This window comes from Malaclemys terrapin, chromosome 2 (assembly GCF_027887155.1).
Source record: "Malaclemys terrapin pileata isolate rMalTer1 chromosome 2, rMalTer1.hap1, whole genome shotgun sequence".
In the NCBI taxonomy this organism is placed as follows: Eukaryota; Metazoa; Chordata; order Testudines; family Emydidae; genus Malaclemys; species Malaclemys terrapin.
In genome coordinates this window covers 72,977,858-72,997,405 of record NC_071506.1, presented here as the reverse complement: position 1 = coordinate 72,997,405, position 19,548 = coordinate 72,977,858, and the positions used below count along the sequence as shown (strand labels likewise).

Sequence of the window (19,548 nt, the reverse complement as noted above, 5' to 3'; positions counted from 1 at the left end):
TTGTGTTTCCTGATCACACTGCTGAAATGTGAAACTGGGGAGGGAGGTGGTTAGGCGTATAAATGAAAGCAGCCTCAGAGCGGGGCAGCTCATTCTTTACTCCAAGGGAGTGGGGGTGGCAGCTATTGTCTCTGTTATTGTTCATATCAGCATCTATCTTCTAGTAATTGTTCCATTCAGTGGTTTAAGATGGTTTATTAAATAGGTCATGAGTTACTTCTGCACACGCAGAAGGTGGTGGTTTCGTTTGTTTTGTTGTTTTTTCATTCTGTCAACCATGTGTTAAACTTGTTTAATAATATGGATTATTAAAACCTCAACCAGAACTGAGGATTCAGACAGGACAGTTTGAGTTTATGGATCTACAGAGAAAGAAGCAGCACGTTCAACTTTTCAGAATAAAGTTGTAAATAATTATTTTCAATTATAATGGATGTAAAAACAAACCTGAACAGTTCCTATTGGTATGGGGTGTGAGCAGAGCTGGAAAGATTCAGGGCAAGAGAAGGGGAGAGCACTTGACATGGAGAGGGGTCCTATGTCATAAGACCACTATTCCCTGCATACTTGTACATTTTGGTTATTGATAGACAACATATTTCCGCATTCAGTGTGGGATGGAAGGATTTTTTCCACACGTATATTTTAGTTTGTTATGGAGATGCTGGTCATGACTCCATTAGTTGAGGGGTTTTGTTTGTTTTTAATTTACAAAAGGGATTCAACCCTTTGTTTTGTAGGAAGAATAAGAATACAGAGTAATATATTAGATTCCTTCTCTTTTAAGTAAGAATAACATTATTTAAAAGATGTTTTTTCCTTGTAACTATTGCTTCTTTTTATTTTGTCCATGTTTCTTTTGTCATGAAAATATTCAAAAACATTGTCACAAAAATGTTCAAAAAATATTGCCATTATTCCCCCTTCCACGACCATGCACAAACGCAGAGCAAACTTGCAGGGGTTCTCCTTTCTTATTATACAATGAGATAAATTCCTTACTCACTGTGGGTCAACCCAGACCTTTCACTGTAGCACAGAGCCAGCTGGAGTTGCATACTTTGGCTTGGTTCCATAGCGAGTGCTACCAATGTTGGGTGAAATACAACCTTTTTCAGAGGGCCTGAATTAGGATGACCAGCTAGCAAGTGTGAAAAATCAGGACAGAGAGTGGGGGGTAATAGGAGCCTATATAAGAAAAAGCCCCAAATATCGGGATTGTCCCTATAAAATCGGGACATCTGGTCACCCTAACCTGCATACACACAGCCTATGCACCACTCAATCCTTGAAATTTGGGCTCAAGTGGGACATGAGGGTTGCATAGGCCTTGTACTAGCTTGTTGTGCAGGGTTAATTTCACTCATTGTGAGGGGAAAGCATTTTCCAAAGATGACGATATAGCCCCTGTGTGGTTTCCATCCTCTTCTCCCCAATTGCCTAGAAAGCAAAGTCCATGACTGTTTGGAGTGTAGATATGCAGCCTTCTGGACTCCATGTGGGTGGGGAAGCAGGTCCTTTGGAAGGGGCACTGACTAATACTCCCCCAGCATTCACAAATAGCAGCTCCAAAACCGAATTTCCAGCCTGGTAGAGAGAGAAGCACAACTTGATTTCTACTTTTGCAGATCCCTCTGGTATTATAACCCCCATATTACTAGTCTGACTAATAACATCAAAGGAAAGTGTGGGGCCAAGATATTTAGTAGCTAGACAGTTGCTAAGTAATTTTGTTTCCCTGAATGGATTTGTAAACAAATAGTGTGAATTACTGTGCAATTAGGTGCTTCTAGTTCAAGCAAGATAGGCTGCTTCCCATTGTATGCTTCCTTACAGGAAAGTTACCCTTCCCCGGTGAAAAGTAAGTAATAAGAACAAACTTCACACCTCCTGTGTGAGGCACCAACACAGCCTCTGGGAGGAGACAGAATCATCCCTTGGGCGTTGGAGGCAGGGCATGGGTCATCTGCGCAGCTGATCTTCTGCAGTTTACTGCCTGTGTTAACTATTCCATTCTCACATTGCGACCTCCACATGCATGCACTAAACCTCTGTGTGTAGTCTCTTATACAGAAGTAAGGTTGCCTTGGTTCCTGTAGCTTAATCCCCAAATGCAGCTCCCTGCACTAGCGATGAGACCATGTTGCCTCCCACAAACATCAAGGCCACTTACTTATACATGAGAGTGACCACACACGGCTTTGATGCACCTGTAACTAATGTGCTTTAACTTTACACTTCTATAAATTTGCAATTTGTCTTAACTTTCCTGAGTGTAGACAAGCCCTTAGATTCTCCTCCTGGCTCTGCTAGAGACATGTACTCAACTTTGCCGTTCCACAGTTTTCCCATCTGAAAAGCGCGGCCAATAGTACGAGGGATATCAAAGGTGTACAAAGCACTATAAAATCAGCTTTGTGAATGCTGATAATCCACTTTGAGATCCTTGAATGGAAGACATTAAAGAAGAGCAAAGTACTATTTTCATTTCTTTTTTTATTTGCATCCACCCTTATTTCTCCTCAGTCTGTTATTCCTCTTTCCCTAAACTTGTCTCACCCCAGTCCATTTATCCAGGGTGTCTCTCCATTTTGTATGTAGGTTTGTAAATGCAAAATAGAGTACTTAGTTTTTAAAAAATGGATAAAGGATGAACTGCAAAGGAAAAATAAAGTGGGACTATGCTCATTTGTGCTTCTTTATGTATAATGAAGGCTTAGTTATTTTAAAAATAAATAAAAGAAAAACAAAATCCTGTTAATTAGATATCACGTCTACCCTGGCTTTCTTGAAAGGTTCTATGGCCAGTAGACCTCGGAGGTCAGAGAAAAGCAGGAAAGTAAAACATTTTTAGTTCAGTGGCAAATTGAGTTTTACTCTGCTTAATGCAAATGTTGTAGATTGAAAACTCTCTTGAATAAGGAACTGAATTGATATGTGTCTTGTACAATGTCAGTGTTTAACAATAATCATATTGCATTAAATGAAACTTTGATATTCAGCAATTAATTATCTTTCCTTTTCTCTCTTGCTCTGCAGCAGAGATCATGGGGATTAAATTAGGCCAAACAAAACCCAACATCTGATGAACAAATATGATTTAGATTTGTTTTCACAGTCATATGACGAATCAAATTAAATGTCTTTTTAATGCAGCATGTTCAATTAAAAACATTTTGAACCAGGTTGTATTTTTTTTCCTAAGGGCGTTGGGACTTTTCAGTCTGATAGACAGTTTGTGGCCTCCATTAGTGCCTCTAAAAGTTCCTGGTCAAAGTCAAGACTGTGAAGCGGTAAGGTGTATTTTACTGAACTGTGTTTCTTCATCCAAAATTAAAGTTCTTGTATGTATAGTGTGCACATGTTTATTTGGGGTGTCAGATTCTCCCAGTCCCTTTAGCCATACAGCTATGCTCTAGTGCTTCTCCCTTCATTCTAGACTAACTGCCTACCTCCAACCCCTAGACCAACACCACCTTGATCTCATCCACAGAGGTGGATTACAGTTTTGTAGGGGCTCGTCCCCATCCCTTCTGCCTGCAGTCCCCCCTCACTTCCCCAGTGCATGGGGATGCCCATTTTTCCAGGGCCCCTCAATTGGCCAAGGCCCCTGGGACAGGCCCCGTTGGCCCAGTGGCTAATCCGCCACTGCTCATCCACCACTGTAGGTGGTGACTACCTCATCGTTAACTCTCTGTACACATTATGGTGGAATACACCGTTGGTCATTAGTTTGGTAGTCCTCTTCTTCTACAGGAAATACAAATTAGATCAGATGCTATGAAGGCAAACCAGAAAATATAATGATAGAACTCAGCAAGGACAGGGCTGTTCTACAGGTCAAAGTCAGGGCTGTTCTAACTTCCTTTGCATGCTGGAGTGATTCTGACTGTGGTACTCACTCTGCATGAAGTTTATCTTCTGGAGGTTTAACTGAGCACTAAAATAATCTTGGTATAATAAAAAATAGTGTGAGCATTTCTGTGAATTTCAAACTAAAATGTGATGCTAATGTGCACTGCACATCTGGGATTTTATCTGTAAAAATTTTCTTTAATTGATATTGTATTCAGAAAAGAAACTTTGCCTATTGTGTGTTGTTTGGGAGTATTACTCTGATGGGAAAATTTTGAGATGTGGTGATGTTTTTAAACATTGAGAATCAGGTACCTATGCTGTTCTGGTATTCCTGTATAACTCTCACGTTGGAGAAAAGTTTGGTATTATTTAATTATGTGCATAATATTAGAACCTACAATTCTCATCCGGGGCAGAGCCCCATTGTGCTAGGTGCTATACAGACTTATACGTTGGGTGTGCATGATTTAAAAATAAAGAAACTTACCCAGGGGGAAGAAAGTAACCAACACAAAGGAAATTGAAAAAGGTGATTATTGTTGGTTATGCTAGAGAAAAAATTCCATGAATCTCTTTGCTACAATGTACTTTTTACATTGCTAAGGGATTTACATTGGAGAACAAAATTAAAACCCTGATGTTTTAAAATAATACCATTGAAGTTCTGACTTAACCTGAAAAAGCAAGACCAATTCTAAATAAACTACCGGTCTGTCCTGGATTCACCCCTCATACAATCTAGGTATTTCACAAGTCTCAAAAAAATTGATTGATGTATGTGCTGCAACAAGTAGGCAGCAGTGGGAGCATCTATGGATGGAGCAGCACTCTTAAATGCTGTGTAATATTGTTATAACTTTCATTTGTTTTTAAATTATTTTACTTTAATAATAATAATTAATAATTATAATCATTAAAAATAATCAATGGAGAGGAAACTTTCCATTGCCATACACTTCAAGTGTATTTCACAAACTAGGATTCTAATGTTTGAAGATGCCACAATGAAGTTTATTATTGTTTCCAATTTTGGCAGTATGTGGTTTAATTTTGATACATTTCTTATTGATATAAATGTGCCTAGAAAGCAGAATCTTTTAGATATAATTAAAAATATGAATAATAAAATGTTACTGTATGAAGAGGTCTCTGGAATAGACTTCTCTTGTGCCATACATACACCAAACTATCTTTTTTGATATATTCAAAAGGAAACATTTTGTTTTGACATTTTTTTCTTATGTGGAAGTTCTTTTTAATGGCTGAACAGCTGTTTTCATTAATCCAGCTTTCCTTTATTATAGAACGTGTTTCATTAACTCCTAAACAACATCCCCAGAGTAGAATTTTACAAACTGATAAACAAAAATAAAACGATAGGGCTGACTCTGCATCCTGAGAAGCTATTCTAGTTTGAGGCCTCTTTGAATGGGAATTCTAGTGTGGTTATTCCATCTCAAAACTGTTTAAGGATATAAGGGCTGGTCCTAGCACAGAGAAAAGTTCATGTTGTTGCTAAATTGCTGCTGTTCTCCATTTTCTCTCTGTGCTGCCCAGGATTTAACTTGGCAGCTTTCAGCGTTCTCAGTAAAGCTGCTTCAGCTGTTTACTGTCACCCACCCACATGCAAAAAAATCCCCAAGTCTCGGAAGTCGCACATTTTTTTGAAAACATGAAAATCATAGAATTAATAACTCACAACTGCCCTGTCACAAAGCTGTCATAGTGGTTGTCCATTGTGCCAAACTGTGTGATATTTTTGAGCTATGGATCAATGTCAAATTAGGAAAAAGGATGACTTACAACCTGATTTAACTTGCGACATGAAAACATTAAATTTTCATCGGTTCCTACTTCACCAGGGGTATTGTGAGTATCAGTTAAATGTTTGCATAGCACTTTGAAAATGTTAAGTGTGATGTAAGTCCTAAGTATTATTACTTATCATTATTGGTCATATTGAAATACTTTTAATTAGGTCCCATATTTCTTTTATTTATTTTCAACAGATTAAAACTAACCTTCCTCCTCCCAGCTTCTGTTACATTCTTACAGCTCAGCCTGATCCAAGACATGTCAATATAGGTGAGGAAGGACAGATTTCCAATTTGTACCTGCCCCCAACTATACGTAGTCTAAAGGAAATTCTTCAGGTAACTTTTTTTTAAAGTGCAATAACAGGTATTTTGTGCTACTAATTTAATAGGTTCATAATACCATATTTGACTAATCTTCCATTTTAAATTGTATGGCAGGTTGGTGATTTTAATCAACGTTGTAGCTTTTGGGCACAAGTTATATATCGAAGACTGCAGGTAATTTTACTTTTTAGTAATGAAATGTATTAAAATCAATGTAATGTGTGTAAAGAAGCAGATATTTGCTGTGTTTAGATAAAACATTTACTTTTCAGATGCTCTTTAAGAGCTGTCTGAATGGAACTATTAGTAGGTAAGATATCCCTGTGAATGGGCAGCAAGAAGAACTATTCTACTTGGTCTCACTTCTGTTTGGTTTAGAAAACTAATTTCTTCTGAATCAAGTGCTGTTTATCATAGGACAAATTTTCACTTATATATATCCAGGCAGCTTCCATTGAAACCAGTTGGGATCTGCAGTGATAACCAAAAAGAGAATCTGTTTTACAGTTGAATTCTGCCCTCAGATACACCTGAGAAGCCCCCATTCAGTGGTACATCTGAGTGCAGACTTTGACAGATGATGGGTATAGAGAGAGAGAGTGATTCTGTCCTTGTGTGCAACTGGGTAGCTCCCCTTCGCTTCAAGGGGAGCCATCCAGGTGCACCCAAGAGCAGAATTTGGCTTCTCTAATCTACTAGTAAAAAGTAGGAGCTCCTAGATAAATCTGTCTGCCATGCACATTGGATTTTCTACTTTGGGATTTTTCTCAAAGTGATGCTCATCCCTCTGTATCAGTAGTTAGAAGGATTTTGCATTACTGATTTTCTGCAGACTACTGAATATGCAGTAGATGGAGGATTCCTTGACAAGAAAAATGTCAAACAAAACTAATGAACAGAGATACGGAAATTTGAAGGGATTTAATTCCAACAAGACCAGCTAAGAAGCTGGAAGTGCTCCGCACCACCATGACACAGATCTGAATTCAATTTCAGGTCAAAAGTCTCTTGCTTCCAGGGCTCATGGGTTATAATCTAATACTTAGGCAAGCAGCACAATTGACTACTGAGAAATTAGTGCCTTTTATTGCTCAATAACGATTTCCCCAAGCTAAATGGCATGGGCATTTGTGTGGGTTTTAAAACAAGATGAAATTATGAGATCCTGAGGGCTTCAATAGGGGAATTAGATACACAGATTTGTCTCCCTGCCCTATTTTCAAACAAACAAACCAACAAACAAACAACAAAAAAGAAACTTTCCTCTAAAAAATTGTTTTAATCACAGAAAAGTAGATTGTGTTTGTAACTGGTTGGTCGATTAGGAGATCATTGATTTTAGATGTGCCTCTATCTGAATCAATATTGTGTAGCAGTATCCTATTCTAGAAGTTCCTGGTGACTTACTTAGAAAAGAGATTGACTAAGCTGGGATACATTGCTTTGAAGAATTTTCATGTGCCTACCAGGAAAGACCTATATATACTTTCATGTTGTTAAAATGTTTGATAAGCCAGGTGTTGTTGTAAGTGATTATTTGCTATTTAACTGTATGCACTAGACTTCTGTAAATTAACAAGATAAGGACTCATAAATTATTGGAAAACTGCACTACAAAGGTAATGAAACATGTTTCACTTTTGGATAGCTGCTCTCGGGATATAACTTACCTGTTGTTTGTGTGTCACTCATCTAATCCTTCCAAAAGTAAAATGTCATGTGCAGCAACTTGTTGATTGCTTCAGTCTTTGCCAAGAGGAGTTGTCCTTCACACGCAAGATTATTGTGCAATGAAATGTGAAGTGAGGACCTTGATTCAGCTTTAATGTCTTTTTCAGACTCGTTATTCAGAACTGGGAAAATACTCTCAATGAATTGTGTATATTTTGTAGTTAATTTATATTATTATACTTTAAAAAGCAGCAGTGTTCAGTCCAAATAGCCACTTGATCGGTATTCTGCAATGCCTTATTTGGGTGAAGGGGGAATGGAAATATGCCTTTTATTTATTTATTTATTTATTTATTATTCAGAATAAGTACTGTGGTATAAAAGGAAAATGAGGAAATATATTCCATCTGTGCTTGAGGAGTTGTCCTTTTTTATAACTCAATCCTGCTGCTGTTTGTCTGTTGTTTCCTTTCTGTTCAGAACAAATTGTCACACATACAAAGATGATGATTTTACAATGACTTGTGATTATTACTGTTGTTATTATTTTACTTTTTGGCTGACTCTTCTGTTGTGTACCTCTATAGACCAGCTTTCAAAAGCTCTGGGGTAACTCTCATGTGACAGCTGTAAAAGTCAGTCTTTCAAGACTGTTTTAAAACTCTGCACATATGGAAGATGATCAGATGCATGTAGCTGTTATAGAAGGAACTTGGGGATAAGTACAATAAAAAACATATACTAAGGAACCAGAATAAATTGTTGCATCTGAGTTATGAATTCTGCGAACTACCATTTCCAATCAGTGTATTTGTTCTGGGAGCTACTAATATGAACAAATGGCTAGTTTTAAAGGGTCTGATTTTTTTCAGTGGTTTGACTTTGCTGTTGGAAACAAGAGATGAGGTTCTCGTTGCCTCATAACCTGTAATAGATGAATATGGCTTTAAGAGTTCATGTATCTTTACTTTTAGAAATGTAGACATGTTCTTGGGGCGGTAGGTGAGGTGAAGGAAGTTAGAGTTAAACTCCAATAACTAATTGAGATGATAAAGATTCTGATATTTGCAGAGTATCTTCTACTTATGTGATTCAATAAAAATTGTAATGTATTCTTGAAAATTAAAAGTATACATGATGTTCTAGTAGCACCCATCACCATATTCTCTAAGCTCTGAAGTACTGTTTTAAAAAAATCATAAATCCTTCAGAAAAAAAGTTACACAATGTTTATATTTCCTTGAATACTTGGATCTAAAATAAGTTTATTTATCTAAAAATCTCTTTTCTCTATCATGCACACACACTACTTCATCATTATAGAGCTGCTCCTGAGTGCTCTCTTTGCATGAATTGTAGATATAAAATAAAACACTGAAGCATTTAAGGTGGATTGGGAACACACAGAGAATTACAAAAGCTTTGCAAACAGACACAAGAAAACGCCAATTGCCAAACTTTAGCGCAGCTGATCTTGGTAGATCTTTTAATAAATTTAATATCTATCTGGCTAGTTTGTTCATCAAAGTAATGTGAAACATTTTAAAACACTAATGAGCTACTGTTAATCATGTTTTCAGATATGAAGTCGAACATAAAGTGTAGGTATTTTGGCTGTGACATCATCTGTTTTCATGTTGGTAATTTTAGTAATACCAGAATATATTTCTCCCTGTCCTAAATAGGCAGAAGACTTATGTAGTCAGGGTTGATTTATATGTATTTTTCAGAATTTTTGAAAGATGCTATTTGTTCACCAGTAAGAAAAAGATCCAATTTTGTAACCTATAGCAGCTGTTACCCAGGGAGTGGTGCATATGAGAGAGTCTGATGACAATATTTGCTGAATTTGCTTATGCAGGAATAACGTCAGTGTGAGACTTTTTTTTAACTACAAAGCTCATATAGGGCCTAGTCCAGACTAGTATAAAAGGTGTATTTTTAAAACATTGCTATCTAACACATTTTAACTAAACATTTTAAAAATCTAGTGTGGATGGAGCAAATTGTATTATAACACTAGCTGGTTGAGGTAACCCCAGGCTCCCCATTCAGGTCGACCAGCTAAATTAAGATAAAAGATGTTAATCTGCATCTGTGTCAGGGAAAGGGTTAACGCATGTTAACTAATCCTGTCCTAACCCTCACTTCTCTTCCTGTCCAAACTCTAAACATCATGGTCTAAGTGAGTTTTGTTTGTTATGAGGAGATGAAGCTGTTTTAGTCTTCAGTTCTGCTATTAGTTTAATCAAATTGTATTACAATTAAATGAAAATGTTTTGCCCTTTCTTTTTGAAATCCTAGGTAAAATGTAGTGTTTCTGTGGGTCAAAGGGAGTTTTGGTTATTTGTGACTGACTTCACACTGCAGAACGGGGCTAAAGACAACTGTGGAACTCCAAAGACTGTACCTGTATATTTTGCTTCATCATGTGTTCTTGATGAGAAAGTGATGGAGGCACTCACCAATGCGTCCCATTGTGTTATCTTCTTCAAGGATGCTTTGCGAGGAAATGGTAAGCTGTTTATTCATGGTACTGGGGCAATTAGAGCCAAACTAAATTAACTGTGACCCTTGGGCATTCAAATCTTTATTATAGACATTCAATCTTCTGAGACTCTAAGACACTCAGATCAAAATGAAGCATTGCAAGCTGGGATCCAGTATCTGGGAAGAGGGAATTGTAACTGTTGTTTTCAGTAATTTTTTTTCATTCTTTTACATTAACTGAATTTACTTCCCCTAGAAGGAGTAGGGTTAATGACAACCAGAGACTTGACACCTCTATTTCCCTACAGCCAGAGGCGTTGCAAGCTGCCCCATACTGCCCTTTCAATGTAGCTCTTCAATGACCATACAGTCATCTATGGGAAGAGAGTTCCATTTCTATGCCCATTCATTCTTTGGCCGCTCTTCCAAGGCATCCAGTTAGCATGCCAGTTTAGTGTCAATGGTTGTGACAATATTAGGACGTGCATATTTGTCCACCAGGGAATACAGTTTGAGAATACCAAATTGATTTCACATAAGATGTCAAATATTCATGACTTTCAGTCACCATCGATCCAGCCTAGGTTTGAGCCACTGACCTACTTATGAAAGGCTCCATGTCCTGCTCCCAAATCCATTGAACAATCTATTTACCCATAGGAGTTGAAATCTGGTCCATATTATGCAAATGAGATGTGGTATTTAGGTGCAGATGAGTAAAAGTTTGGGTAATTCCTACTTTGGAGAGTAAAGTACTGCATGTGCTTTGCCTTAGGACAGATTTAAACAAATTAAAACACCTCCAAGAGAAGTACAAACTTATATGATTAAACAACAGACAAAAAACACATGCTTCCAGTGAATAAATTACAGTCCTGTTTGAATTGAATTTGAATCTCTCTTTTTTAAAAAATCTGACGTAGCAAAATCTTTTTGCCGAGAAGGCACTGAGCTTAACAAGAGCATTATATGTATTTAATTCAAAAAACAAATATGTTGTTGTGGAGGAAACCTGAAATAATCCATCTATCTGGTTAGTAATAGGCAGAAAGCATTGTCTTTATTGGCCATGACAACATGGTCACCTTTTTCCTTATTACTGTAATAAATTGAAATGTCTTTGTTAGCAGGTAGGATTATTTGTGTTGAACGTACCGTTCTCTTGTTACAAAAGCCCCTTTTGTACATGGCTGCCGAGGCTGACTTTAGTGAGCTGACTAACCCTGTCAGACTAGATGAACTGGATTCTACAACACAGGCCAATTCCATTTGTACCATAAGAGGTTGGTACAGCCTTTTTTAAATGAATGTTGCTAACTATTTATGTTCATTTTAAGCATTTAGGTCCCTTGAATAAAACAGTGTATTGAAGAAAAAGCGGGGGCGGGGGGGGAAGGGGGTGGCTTGGGGGCAGTTGCTGTGTGTCATTAGGACAGTCAGGTTTATATCTCTTCTTGGGTTTTCATTGCCTTGTTGCTGTGGAAGAGTCTTTTCCCCTGCACACTGTTGCCCATCTGAGCTCTGCGTGGTCAGTGTTCCCATTCAATGCCTGTGTGCGTGTACACACAAATCTTTGCTGTAAAATGTTGCATTCTTTCACTTCATATGTCAGTTTGCACCAGACTTCCCTATCTTACCAATTGGGTATTGAAGCACATAATTGTAAAAATGAAGAGCTATTTTTAATGCTAAAGGTCCACACAAAAACCCCTCAGCCCCTGCTCTTCCTTTAGTTGTGAAGGAAGGGTTACAGAAGAAATTGGAGAGGGAGTTGTGCTGCTGGTGATCTGGGCAGATGTGTTTTATGGAACTTCCTCTGGCGTTCACCCCATTTGATTTTACAGTTACCTTCACTTAGGGTAACTTATTTTATTAATATTCTCCTGGGTCCTTTTGTTCTAATGCAGAATATAAAATATCTTCTCCTATTATAGGCAGAGCTTTCTCTGTCTGTAGATAATCTCTCTTCTTTGTATTTTCACATAGTAACTAATAGTTTACAGTGTTTAAAATGGATTTTCACTGCTTTGTAGTTTGTTTGGCTACTTCCTCTTTGAATCTTTCTAGTGGAAGAATAGTAGAGGATTGTGTAGCGTGGCTGTTCTTGTAATAACAAATTTATTTGGTGAACTGATTAACAAAGGAGGTGTATCTTTCCTGAAATGCTTGTAGCTTCTCCATTTGTATTTGATAACAGTATAAGATTATTAATATTTCTGTTCATATGAGAGAGTTCATATGAGAGAGTCCAACTGTTCATATGAGAGAGTTCTAGTAGCTCATACCACATATGCTTTGTGGGAGGATTAACTGTTTAACAGTATTTTTTTTCAGTGAATGATTCAGATACGATATTCTGATTTTGACACTTGATGTCTTCATATTTAAGCCCCACTCCAAGAGGCACTGTTTCCAGCTGTACTGATAAATTGCTCAGCTGATGATAATCACCACCCTGCCTGTTCCTAAATATTGTCAATTGACCAGACATTCTATCCACTCATTAATCAATGTGACAAGCTGAAGAAAACTTCACACCTATTGATTTTGGAGCTTTCAGTCAGCACACTTTCTTTAGCCACCAGTTCTCATTCCCATTAGTGACCAGTGTCCAATTTTCCAGATGCAGCCCAGATAGGCCATTCTCAGTCTCTTCATGCTGATGACAGCAGCACTCCAAAGAAATATAAGACATGTCTAAAAGTCAAATTACAACTCCTGATGGGTCCTTAAAAAGAGAGATCTCAGGGCCAGAGTCTAAAACTTCTTGAAGTTGAGGAAAAACTATGGACTTGGTAATTCTATACAGCATTTAAACCTGTTTAGATTCTGCATACCATTTTATATTGTGGGACATGTGTGATTGTCACCTGATTAGTGTGTCTGCCACTGCTTTCACTTGGGTTGGTACTCACCTTTTACTATCATCTTTGATGGTTTCACTGGGGAGTTCACCTCTTCATCCAAGTAAGAGTGAATTTCAACACTTCGGGTAATCTAGTCAATAAAATTTGTATCCATTTTTCTCTCTAATTACTTGGATTACATAGTGCTGGTGCTAAATAAAGTATTTGGAATACTATACAAAAGATTAAAATAAATCAGAAGGCTGAGGTAGAAGAAATTGATCTACCAAAATAAGGACAGTTTAAAAATAACTTCAAAAAAGTTCTGGTGGAAGAAGTGAGGGCAGAGATGTACTTAAAAAATGGATGACTATCCTTCCTCCATTCAGAAAAGAGGCACTAATATACTGTGGCAGGTTGTGTAAAAATCTTGTAATAACAAATTCTAATTAAATACATCTTGCACATCCCCCCCATGCATTATAAATATTAATTTTCATCACAAAAACAAAAGAAAATGAATGAATGAAAAAGTTATTCACTTACTTCATGCTGTGTCATGCCTGATGGTCTCTGCTTACATGTTACAGATTGCTCTTCAGCAAATGTACACTGCCCTTGAAAATCACTTTTTATCAGAAGTCTCTGTTTTCTTTGCTTATATACTTAACTGTCAGATCTTTTGAGCTATTCATTCAAGCCACATAAATTCTGCTTCAGAAATCAATGATTGTCGTCTTAATGTCAGCTCTTGGATTTCTTCAAATTTCATGAAACTGAAAATCAAAGTTTTGTTGGTTTGTCCTAATTGCATGCAATGTATCTCCCCCTCCTTCCTGCCGGTCCCTTTCAGTAATGTTTTTATAATGGGAAAGTAAATGTGTTGCCACATGGCTATCAGCCACCTTCTTGTCTTTCTGGGATTTTATTTTTATTGTATTGGCTGTATTGTAAAATTGAGAGACTTTTGCTCAAAAAGATCTGTAATTACTAGTCAGTGCCTTTGCCATATCAACTACGGGTTGATTTAATGTAATTTGTCACTTGCAGTTGTCCCAGAACCTGTAGGAGAACACTTCAACCTCCCTGGCCACACAATAGCAGATGTAAAGGTAGCCATCTTACAGCAAAAAAACCTTCAGGACCAGACTCCAAAGAGAAACTGCGGAGCTCCAGTTCATTTGCAAATTTGACACCATCAGATCAGGATTAAACAAAGACTGTGAATGGCTATCCAACTACAGAAGCAGTTTCTCCTCCCTTGGTGTTCACACCTCAACTGCTAGCAGAGCACCTCACCCTCCCTGATTGAACTAACCTCGTTATCTCCATACTGATTTATACCTGCCTCTGGAAATTTCCATTACTTGCATCTGAAGAAGTGAGGTTCTTACCCACGAAAGCTTATGCTCCCAATACTTCGGTTAGTCTTAAAGGTGCCACAGAACCCTCTGATACTTTTTTGAAGTAGTTGAAGTTCTGATGCACCCTGACATTAAAATGAAGGATTCATATTTGTATTGTCAGATATTTTTTCTTCATTTGCCCACTTTGATGATTGGAAAGCCATTGCCTGCTGTCAGATATTTATCAGCACAGAAAGAAGAGGAATTATTAAACTGGAATGAGTGAAAAGATCAAGCCAAATTCCTACAATGAAGTAATAAGAACCTAAGAATGCCTTTACTAAGTTAAACCAATGGTTCATATAACCCAGTATCTTGTCTTCAAACAGCGGCCACTGCCAAGTGCGTCAGAGAGAATGAACAGAACAGGCAGTCATTGAGTAATTCATCCCCTGTCGTCCACTCCCAGCTTCTATTAGCCAGGATGGGCAGGGATGGTGTCCCTAGTCTCTGTTTGCTAGAAGCTTTCTGAAAGTCCAACTACACTATATTTATTGGATCACCCTTGTCCACGTGTTTGTTGAACCCCTCAAAGAATTGTAATAGATTGGTGAGACATGACTTCCTTTTACAAAAGCCATGTTGACTTTTAACAAATTTGTTCATCTATGTGTCTGATAATTCTGTTCTTTACTATAGTTTTAATCATTTGCGTGGTACTGAAGTTAGTCTTACCAGCCTGTATTTGCCAGGATTGCCTCTGGAGTCTTTTTAAAAAATTTATGTCACTTTAGCTATCCACCAGCCAACTGGTACAGAAGGTGATTTAAATGATAGTTCACATACGACTGTTAGTAGTTCTGCAATTTCATAGTTGAGTGATGCTTCAGAATTCTTGGTCCTGGTCCTGGTGATTTATTACTGTTTAATTTATCAATTTGTTCCAAAACCTCCTCTAATGACACCTCAATCTGGGACAGTTCCTCAGATTTGTCACCTAAAAAGAATGGCTCGAGTGTGGGAATCTCCCTCACATCCTCCGCAGTGAAGATTTTATGCAAAGAATATGCCTTTTCTTACTTGAGTGCTCCTTTAGCACCTCAATCGTCCAGTGCCCCACTGATTGTTTGGCAGGCATCTTGCTTCTGATGTACTTACATTTTATTTTGCAGTTAGTTTTTGAGTATTTGGCTAGTTGCTCTTCAAATTGTTTTTTTTGGTCTGCCAATTTATACTTTTACACTTGACTTGCCAGACTTTATGCACCTTTCTATTTTCCTTGGTAGAATCTAACTTCTAGGTTTTCAAGGATGCCTTTTTGCCTCTAACCACTTCTTTTACATCGTTGTTTAGCCATGGTGGTACTATGTTGGTCCTCTTACTATGTTTTGTAATTTGTAATTTAATTTGAGCCACTATTATTTAAGCCACGTTTTTAAAATGTTTCCATGCAGCTTGCAGGCATTTCACTTTTGTGACTGTACCCTTTAATTTCTGTTTAACTAGCTTCCTCATTTTTGTGTAGTTCCCCTTTCTGAAGTTAAATGCTACTGTGGTGGCTTCTGTGCTGTCCCTTCACCCACAAGGATGTTAAATTTAACTATAGTTACTATTACCAAGCAGTTCAGCTATATTCACCCCTTGGATCAGATATCCCGTGCTCCACTTAGGACTAAATCAAGAATTGCCTCTCCTCTTTTGGGTTCCAGGACTAGCTGCTCTAAGAAATAGTAATTTATGATGTCAAGAAACTTTATCTCTGCTTCTCATCCCAAGCTAACATGTACCCAATCAATATGAGGATAGTTGAAATCCCCCATTATTGAGTTTTCTATTTTTATAGCCTCTCTAATTTCCCAGAGTATTTCACAGTCACCATCACCATCCTGATCAGATGGTCAGCAGTATATTCCTACCGCTATATTATTATTCAAGCATGGAATTTCTATCCATAGAGATTCGGTGGTACAATTTGATTCATTTAAGATTTTTGCCACATTTGACTCTGCTTTCTTTCATGTATAATGCCACTCCCCCACCAGCATGGCCTACTCTGTCATTCTTATATACTTTGTACCCTGGCATTACCCATTAATTATCATCGTTCCACCAAGTTTCCAAGATGCCTATTATATCAGTATTCTCATTTAATATCAGGCATTCAATTTCACCCATCTGAGTATTTAGACTGCTAGCATTTGTATACAAGCATTTATAAAATTTGTCACTTTTAGCTATCTGCCATTATGTGATGTAATTGAATGGGACACTTTTTTCATTTCTCTTCATTTCCTACCTGTACTTTACCAACTTTCATCCTCTCCTCCTTACTAAGATATAGAGAATCCCTATTAATGGATCCTTCCCTGAGGGATGTCTCTATCTGAACCGTGTGCTCCTCCACACCTGTCAGCTTTCCTACAGCCCTTAGTTTAAAAACTGCTCTACAACTTTTTTAATTTTACATGCCAGCAATCTGATACCATTTTGGTTTAAGTGGAGCCTATCCTTCCTGTTTAGGCTCTTGCTTTGCCAAAAGGGTTCCCAGTTCCTAATAAATCTAAACTCCTCCTCCTTATACCATCATCTCATCCCTGAATTGAGACCCTGCACTTCTACTTGTGTATATGGCCCTTTGCATGGAACTGGAAGCATTTCAGAGAACTGAAGTCCAGGTCCTGGTTCAGTCTCTAACCTAGCAGCTTCAATTTGGCCTCCAGGACCTCTCTCCTACCTTTTCCTACATGCTATCTACATGTACCATGACCACCCGCTTCTCCCCCAACACTGCACATAAGCCTGTCTAGATGTCTTGAGAGATCCACAACCTTCACACCCAGCAAGCAACATACCATGCGGTTCTCCTGGTCATCACAAACCCAGCTTTCTGTATTTCTAATGATCAACTCTCATTACTGTTACCTTTTTTTGTAATAACTGGGATTCCCTCCCCCGGAGAGGGATCTTCAATGTGAGGGGAGACCATGCCATCATCTTGGGGAAGTGTCCCAACTATGGGATCATTTCCCTCTGCTCTACTTTGATGTTCTTCTTCCCTGAGACTTCAATCCTCCTCAACAGCACAGAGGCTGTCAGTGGGACCGCTCTACTATGCCCGGAAAGTCTTATCTATGTACCTTTCTGTCTCCCTTAGCTCCTCCAGTTGAGCCACTCTGGTCTCCAGAGCCTGTACTTGGTCTCTGAGGGCCATGAGCTCCTTGCAGTGTATGCACACATACAGGAATGCTGGAACAATTTGTACAGTGGGGATGCTGAGAGCCATTGACCCAAACTGTAAACCCTGTATATGAGGGAAACGACTTCAAGCTAGGGGGTGTGGCAGCACCCCCAGCACCTCTGCGTTGAGCACCTATGCACACATTTGCCACCTGTCCCCAAGGCAGGTAATCATACATGCTGCATTCAATGTGATAAACTGGATAGCCCCCACTCTGCTGCTGGACTTTGCCTGCATTCTTTTTACTCCTGCAGATTTTTGTTGGGTTTTGTCTGTCTCTTTTTGGGGGTGGTGGTGGTATTTATTGCCCTAAGTTTAGAGAATGTTAATCTGGTGTATCTAGCTCTCCTACTCCCTCAAAAAACTCCCATTAGCTGCTCCTTTTTCGCTAGCTCTTCTAATCACTTAAGAGCTGGCTTTTTAAGCCCTTTTTCTTACTGAGTTAAGGGTTAAGGGTGTTAAAGGGCTTAGGGATCATAGTCTTGTTAAGAAGTTCTCAGCCTTGCCTAGCAGGCTGCTGGGCTCAGCACATGCCACCCCAAACAAACAGACCACACTATATACTTCAGTCAAGCAGCAAGCACACTGACAAAGACAGCAAGCTCACCCAGGGGTCATGTAGTCTCTCCTCCTTCACCTGGAGAACTCCCTCCCTGGGCAGTTGTATTCACCAACATATATTATACTTTTGTAAGAATTTCATTTTTGTTTAGGCACTATCTCTGGAGTTAACGAGAGCACTGCCTTCTCTTGGCCCACGTGTAACCAATGTGGCAATGGAAAACTGGAGCAGCATCCACAGGATAGGTAAGAATCAGTTTGGTGTTCAATGTACCAAGGCTTTTTTGGTGTGCAGATGCAGCCTTAAGAGCCATATGTGGTACACTCATTCCTACAGTGTTGTCTATGCCTGTATTCTCCCCCAACAACTACACAGGGCGGGGGTTGGGAGGGAGAGGGACAAAACTGCAGGATTTTTATTCCTGATGGAATGACACAACCAGTAAGGGTAAGATTCACCTATTACGGAAGACACAAGTAGAATCAAAATGGCATGAGTTTGCTATGATATATTTTTGTAGGTTACCTCAAACTAGTACTGATATAGTACTTCTCTCCCTTTTTACTGGTATGTATTAGTTAACTTCTGTATTATTCCTCCTATTACATTAATGTAAATGAGAGGAGAATCAGGCCTGTTAAGTTTATAAAAGTTTCTAAAAATGACCCTTTTCTACAAATAGATCACAGCTGTAAAGTCTGATTTCTTAGAACCTTTCAGGGCTTAAAACAAATGCTATCTGTTATCTTGAAAGGGGCACTGGGGCAACTGCATCCTGGGACATTGGTTCAGTACTGGCTCAGGAAGAACTCTACCAATTAAATTACAAATGCTACCTCCCACTACGAATTCTACCAGCTGAATTACCAATGCTACTTCCCAACAGAATGTTCTTCAGAAGGCTCCCATCTAAATACTTACCTAGTCTCATCTTACATAGTTTGAGAGACCTTGATGGGATGACAGCACAAGACAATAATGCTGTAGGCATAGTGTAAAGGGAAGAAAAAATGATGTCTTCTAGTGACATAAGATACATAAAGAGGGATAGAGTGATTTTGATTCCAGATTCTGGTAATTTACAGTTAAAGGGATAAAGGAATATTTACAACCAAAAAAAAAAAATACACTGTATTCTGTGTTGTACATAATTTCCCCTGAAAACCCGCAAGCCAAAAATACAAAGATTGCCCTATATTTTGGTAGGTTAAGTATATCTAATTAGTAGTGCCTCTGTTTGTTTGTTTTCCAATGGATCAGACCCTCTCGTTTGAAGGAAATTTTGCTGTTGTTTAGCTAATAATGTAATGTAAATTTATTCCATAAAACTCCAATTCAGCAAAGCATTTAACTATGTGCTTAATTTTATTCATGTGATAAGTCAATGAGACATAAG

General features: G+C 38.3%; 1 protein-coding gene across 5 annotated transcripts in view; it reads left to right on the top strand.

Annotated features, from left to right (window-relative positions):
* Positions 1 to 19,548, top strand: part of SPIDR (scaffold protein involved in DNA repair) — a 318,470-nt gene that overhangs the window by 294,628 nt on the left and 4,294 nt on the right. For 2 of the 5 annotated variants that reach the window (XM_054017879.1, XM_054017882.1), the window contains 6 exons: positions 3,206 to 3,293; positions 5,868 to 6,011; positions 6,114 to 6,173; positions 9,975 to 10,185; positions 11,288 to 11,443; positions 18,304 to 18,397. In XM_054017879.1, the coding sequence (XP_053873854.1) occupies positions 3,206 to 3,293; positions 5,868 to 6,011; positions 6,114 to 6,173; positions 9,975 to 10,185; positions 11,288 to 11,443; positions 18,304 to 18,397 (753 nt within the window). Of the gene's footprint in view, positions 1 to 3,205; positions 3,294 to 5,867; positions 6,012 to 6,113; positions 6,174 to 9,974; positions 10,186 to 11,287; positions 11,444 to 17,506; positions 17,757 to 18,303; positions 18,398 to 19,548 lie in introns of those variants that run through there. The other 3 variants (XR_008443798.1, XM_054017880.1, XM_054017881.1) reach the window with 3 other exon arrangements.